The 8,944-nt window shown below is 39.0% G+C and overlaps 1 protein-coding gene across 1 annotated transcript; it reads right to left on the bottom strand.

Moving 5' to 3' along the window:
- Window positions 1-300: 300 nt before the first annotated feature.
- Window positions 301-8,695, bottom strand: LOC120109241 (two-pore potassium channel 5-like). Its single transcript, XM_039122989.1, has 2 exons — window positions 7,636-8,695; window positions 301-731 (listed from the first exon to the last, which is right to left on the bottom strand). The coding sequence occupies exons 1-2, from the start codon at window positions 8,598-8,600 to the stop codon at window positions 584-586; spliced, it is 1,113 nt and encodes a 370-aa protein (XP_038978917.1). The 5' UTR covers window positions 8,601-8,695; the 3' UTR covers window positions 301-583.
- Between the last annotated feature and the right edge of the window lie 249 nt (window positions 8,696-8,944).

Genomic DNA, 8,944 nt, shown 5'->3' with positions numbered 1-8,944 from the left:
GGCCAGCCAATACACTCATTTCCCAAGCCCAAAATCCTGGAAGATCAGCCCAATACGTCAATCAATCATGAAAATATGACTCTGAAACAAATTTGAGATCTCGTTCAACAACTATGCTTGGCTTGTGATACTGAGGGACACTTTCACTCTCTCAGGAAGCATTAGGAATTTTCTTTGCAAATCCTCTAATTTCTTTGCATTCCCTATAAATCTTTAGTCATCTCTTCATGTACTCCTAAGACTTTCACAAAACTGATACATGATAGAAATTAGCAATTATTTCTGTTTTTTGCTTGATGAACGGGCAATTAATAATGACCACTTATTGAAAGAATTGACATATCAGTAACTTACAAAGTAGAGATTGAATCCATATTTTCTGTAACCTTAATTTCCCGTAAAATTTTCCATCTTGAAAAAATAAAGGGAAAGAAAGAAGAATTATCATTCTATTTACAGTTGCCTTACTTTTTTATACTAAAATTGCACAAGGGTGAGAGAAAAAGGTTTTTTCCCTCATTTCTTTGTAGACCAACAAATGCTACTGCTCACCTGGAGCTGTATATGGCGAACTCCTCTGGGGTCATCTAGAGGCATTCAATAGATCAAGGAGGGTTATCCTCCCAGTGTTGATGGGGTCAAGCTTGTTGAACTGGTTGCAGATTTGCAGTATGTCTTTCTCTCCAATCTTCCCCATCTCCTTGAGCTTGTATATCACAAACTCTGATTTACTGAAACATCAAAACAGACACCATAAGACTGCGCAACGTCCAAGGCACCATAAATGAATTCATAGCAGCTGCTGATGAGTTGTATAGTTTGGAGCTACATATTTTCCATAAGTTATGTTGCAAAATGAGTATGTTAAGTTTGACAAAAACACAATGGAAACCTGTTTTCAATCATGTATCATAAATTCTCTAACTAGAAAATACACTCGATCAAATTTCACTTATCTTATCTTGGAAATTTATTTTATATGAACTGAAGAGTCACCGATGAAAGAAAAAGGATCTACCTAATCATCAGCACAGTTAGGCGAGAAGAAGATATGGCCATGCCAGTTACCCTTTTTCATTTTAGTTCAATGACATCCCAAATTGAGAAGCTAAGTCAAGTCAACTCTTATGATAGAAAGTGCAATAACTCACATGAAATGATATGAACAATTTAACAATCAACACATGATTAGGCATGGAGATTTATCTATCTTTTTTCTAAGAAATCTGACATTAGATGTTGAGAATAAGAATGTACCACAAACAAGAACAAGGAGCAAAGCAACAATAAGCTTTTACTAGTTAGCACTTTATTCATAATTTTTGCAGATCAAAATAGTCTAGATAACAAGAAAGAACAGCTGGAGATGGCATAAAAAATCAACTTCGATAACTGGGTTCAGTACCAGAAAAACAAATTCCACAGATCACCTAATATACTAAAACGAATAGCATAAAATCCCACTAATCACCGGGCATTATACCATCCTACAGCCCTTTACACCATTCATTTTGTATTAACCTTATAGTCATCAAACTCAGTATTTGTCAAAATATTTGAAGCGCTAAAAATTTGACAAGATGTTAACTCAAAATTAGTAAGAGAAAAAGCAACACTAGTGTTCAGTCTTAGATTGCATCACCAAGAGCCAAAATTCTGGTCAAATATCCTGCAAAGTCCATGTATTACTGGCACCCTACTGAGCGCCCATTTTCAATGGCCAACTACAAAATTTGAGGAACATGCAGTTGTTATTTCATGAAAAACCTGTAAAGTTAAAAGTGAGTGACCTTTAAAAATGGGCATCAAATTTGCAAGATAAAATAATAGCTCACATACTTGTCATTAACTTGTCATTTATTTTCTTAACTTATTCTTGGCAGAAGCTAAATCCATGGTTGAATTGAATTTCATTAGTATATGTAGCTTGGCTTATGTATTGATTCCCTCTCTTTCCAGTGTCTGCAGCCTTCCTCCATGGCTTTGGCATTCAACTGATCAATAAACAACTAGTACCACATCATTTGTGAATAACCACAAAAGGCCTCTTCTATGAACGACCAAACACAAAATCTGGGTCACCTGCTTTGCTAAAAGCATTTATAGGCCCCCTGACTAACTCAAATCAAGTCTCTATCAACCTAAGCTTCTGTTTCTGCATTACCACTTCAACTTTCCTAGCTTATCAAACATACATCAAACATATTCCTTTCTAGCATTTACCACTCCAACTTTCCTGCCAATAGTTACTAGCATTTACCTTCATTCTAGGCAAACAATCATAATTCTTCTAGCATACTGCTTCAATTACCCTCTACCAAAGTTTTACTGACATTCAGCAACCCCAGAACAGTTCCAAAGATCACATATTTTCACACATTTATTCTACATATATTGCAAAACCTTCATCAACTTATTATTCTATTGAATAATAGAGTTAATATAGATATATATTTCGATATGCTGCTTTAGAACTTTATTTGGTTGATTCTTCCTACTTAATTTACATTTTCGTATACCAAGTTTACTTAAACAAACTTTTATATTACTTCCCAAAGTATTCCTCCATAATTTCAGCAACCAATGCTGTCTCTATAACTAATACCAAACCAGATGACACAAAATGGCCTAGAATACAAAGAAAAAAATAAAGTTTGGCTTATTTAAAAGGTCAATGTCACATCCAACGGATAGAATTTTTCACTAGTGTCATACACAAGTGACATCAAATGCAATTTATTCTTCATTATCTCAAAACTGTGGGAAGAAATAAAAGCAACACAAGACCAATAAGAGCTCAAGGTAGAGAAATATCACTTTGTTTCTCATGCCAAAAGGGTTATCTTGATCTTAATAGTAAAGGGTAGAAAATTAATTCTATATACTGCCAGAGTTAGTAATTGCAATATTAATTTGCATTTATCTTGATAAATAAAAAGGGCATGGCAAGGTTCCATAACAGCATGCCTGTCAAGGAAGCAATAACAAGGTTTGAACTCCCAAATATTAGGGGTATTCATGTCTTAGTGTATCCTTGATGTGTTTTCAAGACAAGAACATAATCTTTATAGTTCAAACATAATTAAAGGGAAAAAAGCAGGAGAAGAATGACTGGGAAAAGAAAGAGCCTAAAAATCTAGGGGAAAGGAAGACGATTTCATCTAAAGAAGGCACATAGAGTCTGCTATAGAAAACAAAATGTGACTGTGAGATAGCACATATAAGCTTGCAAGCAACTACAAGATCCAATATTTTTTAGGCTTTCGAAATTCAACTTTCTACCTTAGTTACCAAAAGCAGATGGGTGTGCAGAAGCACAGGCATGCAGAAGTGGCTCTCAAGTGGCTCTCATAAAATAATAATAATAATAATAATAATAATCACAAGAAGCACTTAGAAAGTGGGTGCAAGGATGAGTTTCCAAGGAGATTTCAAAGCAAATGCAGAAGATTCCTACTACTAAGCTTCAACCAGACATGGAGTATTTTAATTTGGACTTAAGTCACAACTCATAGTTACCAATAAAGCTATACTATGGAACACTACTTGGAACCTAAATCCTAAAATTAAGTCAAATAACAAACTTGAAAATCAATAAAATATTAATCAGAAATCAAAAACCCCTTTGCTTGACTTTGATTGGACAAAGGCTGCAAACAGAAGACATGCTGGATATGATTCCCTCTCATGCATTTTTGATACATCATTCTCTCAAAAAGAAAGAAGAGAACTAGGAGGCAAGAGGATATCAAAATGAAGATTAGTGTTCTATAATACAGTATATGCAGCCACATATGTAGATGCAGTTCTCTGATTGTGCACATTGCTTGTTTGCGAACAAACTAGGTGCAGGCTGAAAGATGTCACTTACCATTATGCATCCATATACATGACTTGCTTAGCATTTTGGAGCCACATATGTGGCCCGCTCTTATATGAGCCATGTGGATGGAGCTAGTTCAAGCTGCTGATTAGATTGAATGTGTGTTTGAATCTAGCTAGATATTGGTATTATTAATGATTTTTAATATGTTTAATATGTTACATATATTACTATTGGGCATTAAATACTAATTACAAGGATTGACTATTAGTTATTATTTTTATTAATTTTGCTATTGTTTATCTAAAAAATTATTACAATCACTATTATAGTTTTTATTGTATTTAATATATTTTTAAATAGTTAAAAAAATTACTAACTGTATATGTGGCCCACATACCACATATGGGCTATGCAGGGCCTCAAGCACCTGCAAACCATAGCCAACTTTTAAAAACACTGATGAAGATAATGGTTGAGGATGTTGGGGCCTTGGTGTCTTGAAGACAAGTAGTCAGAGCTAGTGCTCCTTTACACATGCAAAGCATACATGCACGTACATTGTGCGCAAGCAAGAGATGCTCACAGCAGAAACACCCATGAACACACCCTATATACCTACATAAATACGAATTCTTAAATACTAGAGTTTGGAAAAATACATGAGTTAGTATGGATGGCTCTAATCCCCAATCCGATCAAAGTTTAATTTATAATTGTCATTTGCTAAATATACTCCCTAGGTCTTAGATTGGGGGATGCACTTACTATTCTCTCTTACAACCAAAACCGTATAAAGTGGGGTATACTTATCTAAGATAGGAGTATTTACATTAGTGCGAAGAGGAAGAGCAGTCGAGACAAACAAGTTGAGGCTCATAAACAAAGGCACCCAAGGAGTTTAGTTTACTTTTAGAACATGTGTGTATATGTTCCTTAACAGATTATTTTCTCTCAGTCATTGTCAATGGAGATATTTGTCCATCCTCAAACCATGGTATAGTTGCAATCAGAAAAACGTGAAGCCTCTTTTAATCTTATAAAGATTGATCCTCATTTCAGTTTTTTCGTTTCTTTCAATTTGTTATTGCTACTATTTAGTGCTGGTTTCAATTTGAACATTCTAGACAAGGTTGTCATAATCCCAATCTAATTTAAAACAGAAAAACAACTATAGGTTTCCTTAATCTGCATACTGTGAAGTCAGGGGAAAATGAAAACAGGATTTTAAGAGCTTCGCACCTATGTCATGCTAACTTGGGACTAGCATGGTACATGTTGTGCCATGCTATAACAGTAATTGGCATGCCTAGAATGTTAGCATGGTAGATGTTGTGCCATGCTGTGCCAGTGATCGTCATGCCTATCATGCATGGCACTGCAGTCTGCTAAGTACTAGCATGCAACGGTGCCACCTTATTTGACCCCCAATCTCATCGATATGTCTTTGTTAGTTATCCTGAAGGACAGTGAGAATATTGAGTCCATGACTTGGAAACACATGAAGTTTTTTTCAAGTCGTGATGTAGTTTTCTGCGAGAATGATTTTTCTTCTGTCACCATACTTGACAAGGATCATGAAAATTATGTCATCATACCTGTTCCCATTGCTGATTATAGCACCTTCACATTACACCTCTGGATCACAATGTTCAAAAATAGTGTTCTGCTACATCCCCATCTCCTCCAAGAGATATTTCCTCGATGCCAAATACTGATACACCACCATTAAAACTAGCCATGCAATCTATTCAACTAATTGCACCTACCCAACCCGCTACATCCCCATCTCCTCCAAGAGATACTTCCTCAACACTATATACTAATACACCATCACTAGAATTAGCAACACAATCTATTCAACTAATTGCATCCACCCAGCCCACTCCCCTACATGTCACTCCATGTGTCCCTCCAAGAAGCCATTCACAGATACAAGGCTCAGCCTGTGACCAAAGGTTTCACACAACTTGAAGGCCTCGATTATCATGAGACATTTGCCTACAATTCGCTGCCTTCTTGCCGCTACTTATGCAAAAAAATGGCACTTCTACCAACTCGACATGAACAACACTTTTCTTCATGAAGATCTCCATGAAGAAGCCTATAAGAAACTACCTCCTAGCCTTGCATGTAAGGGAGAGACTCAAGTCTATAAGCTACAAAAGTCACTCTGTGATCATAAACAAGCTTCTCACAATTGATTTGAGAAGTTTTCACAAGTTCTTCGCCAAGCAAGATTTCACCATTCATATCTCGGTTACTCCATCTTTATATCTAATAAGGAAGGCATGTCCATGGTAATTCTTGTTTATGGGGATGATGTCAATATTACAGGAAATAATGCCTCTACCATTGCTTCTCTTAATACCTTTCCAGTCTCAATTTTCCATCAAGGATCTTGGTCTATTGAAATTTTTCATAGACATTGAGGTTGCCCGGTCTCGTAACGATATTTTGATTACTCAGAGAGAAATATAGTCTTGATACTCTTTCTGAGAGTGAGTTTCTTGGCTCCAAACTAGCAACATATCCAATTGAGCAACACCACCATCTAACCAATGATACCAGAAAATTATTATCTGATCCAGGCCCATATTGATGATTTGTTTTGCGGATGATTTATGTCACAGTCACTCATCTAGACATCCCCTATATAGTCCATATCTCAAGTCAATTTATGCATCAACATCGTAATGCACATCTTGATGCTGCTCATCAGGTCTTGCAATACTTGAAAGGTTCACAATCTCAGAGGATTTTACTACCTTGAAGTTTCAATTTACAACTTTCTGCCTACACAAATTCGAATCAGGCTAGCTATCCTATGACTAGGCATTCAGCAACTGGTTGTATTATTTTTCTTGGCAATGATCCCATCTCATGGAGAACTACAAAACAAAGCACAGCCTCTTGCTCTAATGATGAAATAGAGTACCATGCTGTGGCTAACATCACCTGCAAACTTGTATGGTTAGGATACTTGCTATTGGAACTTGGTATTACTCAGTCACAGTCAATGCAACTCTATTGTGATAACCAAGTGGCCATGTATATCCCAAGTAGGTACAACCAACCTAGTGTTTCATGAGATGACCAACCACATTGAGTGGATAGCCATTTTTTATTTCATTTCAACTTCAACTTGCATATATCTTCACCAGGGCAGTTGGTAAAGCCCAGCTCATATGATAATATGCAAGTTGGGTGTTTCTACTCTACACACGCTAACTTGAGAGAGAGTATCAAGCAACAAAGTCAAGTATGTCCATTTTCATCTCTCTACAATCACCGGTATCTATTTTTATATTTGAGCTCTCTCTGATTATGAGATTCTTTTTCCATATTTTTACTAGACAACCCAGACAAGCATGTGCACTCTTATCTCCATAATCATTTGGATCCATTTCTATATTTATGCTATGTACAATCATAAGATCCTTTATTGTTGACTTACATACCATATAGCTGTTTCTAAGATCGTGAAATTTATATTTTTAATTGCCCTTAAATTAGGAGATTTTTATTATATATGATTATGTATATTCAAGAAATACAATAAAGAAGATCAAGTCATTCTTCCCAACTAATTTCTCAACTCTCGTGAGGTATTTGATGATGTGTATACGCAGCCCGATATTTTCCAAAGTAAATTTATTTAAAAAAAAAAACAAACTTTGGATAGAGGTTTGCGTACACTATATTTTGCGGCAAACTGATCATATTCCAGCACTCAAACTATATTTTGCAAAGTTAATGAAGATGCACTAAAATTGCTTCCGGGGAAAAGAACAGAGTTAAAATGCACCGACCTGATGAAGCCATTTTGATTGAGATCGGCGGCGAACAAATCCTCGACGGTCAGATCCCGGTGCAGCACCCATTTGGCGATCCTCCGGTGCCGCTTATCGATCCTGGCCTCCGCCAGGTACAGAAACGCCCTCGCGACCGCCAGGGTCGACACCAACAGCCAGAAGGAAGCGAAAATCCTACCCGGCAGCGTCTTGAATGCCCGGTCCCCATACCCGACGGTCGTCACCGACATCACCGACAGATAGAGCGAGTCCATCCAATCAAGATCCTCCACCAGGTACAGAGCCAGCGTGCCCGCACCGATGCAGAGCAGGACGACGCCGATCGCGAGCGCGACCTTCATCCGGATCCTCATCCGCCCCTTCTCGGCGTCGAAGATGTAGCTGGCGGCGCCGGCCCCGGCACGGGCACCCTCAAGAATCAAATTCTCCTGGACGTCGAGGACGTAATTGACGGCGCCGGAGAGGAGGACGTCGATGAGGCCGAAGCCGACGAGGACGAAGACGCAGGAGAAGGCCTTGGTGGCGGGGGTGAGGGGGTAGATGTCGCCGTAGCCGATGGTGCAGAGGGTGACGATGCAGAAGTAGAGGGCGTCGACGGCGGGGTGGGTCTCGACGCCGGAGAAGCCCTGGGGGTTGATGGAATAGACCAGGACCCCGAGGGACAAGTAGACGAGAAGAAGAATGGAGGACTGCCTGAGGATGGAGCCGGCGGAGCCGAAGTTAGGGGTATTGGAGGAGTCGGGATTAGAGGGGAGGAGGTCGCGCACGACGGCCATGGCGGGCGCGGTGCGGGCACGGTGGAGGGTGGACTTCTGGCGGGGGAATGACGCCATCGCTGGGTCGGAGGTGGAGGGGAGCAAAGAATCTTCGATCTCGGAGGAGGAGGGGGAGGAAGACAAGGGAAGAGGGTTCGAGAGTTGGGAGCGGAGAAAGTGGGGTAACAACGACTCCTCTACTTCCATTCCCAATTCTACGTACAAACAAATTCTGGGCAAGATATGAGGAAGATTTATAGCTCTTTTTTTACTCCTCTGGTTTATTTGACAGCTCTACTTGAGAGGTGAGAGCTTTTTTTTTTTTTTTTCGGCCGTCCTCTAGAGAGAGGAGAGGACAAGTAGACAGGAGAGGGAGAGAGTTTAATGATGGCCGTCCGTATGATATGGCTGATGTGGTCCGGACTGATCTGGCCGTCCAATAGAAAGGCTTATTTGGATCGAGCGGATGCCACATCACCTTCGTACTGTGTTTAAAAATGGAATGCTCGTGCGGACGGACGGGTGGGTTTTATGGGGTCGCTGACTTCGGA

This window comes from Phoenix dactylifera, unplaced genomic scaffold (assembly GCF_009389715.1).
Source record: "Phoenix dactylifera cultivar Barhee BC4 unplaced genomic scaffold, palm_55x_up_171113_PBpolish2nd_filt_p 001942F, whole genome shotgun sequence".
In the NCBI taxonomy this organism is placed as follows: Eukaryota; Viridiplantae; Streptophyta; class Magnoliopsida; order Arecales; family Arecaceae; genus Phoenix; species Phoenix dactylifera.
The sequence above is the reverse complement of the archived record's forward strand: the minus strand, read 5'-3'. Positions and strand labels throughout refer to the sequence as shown.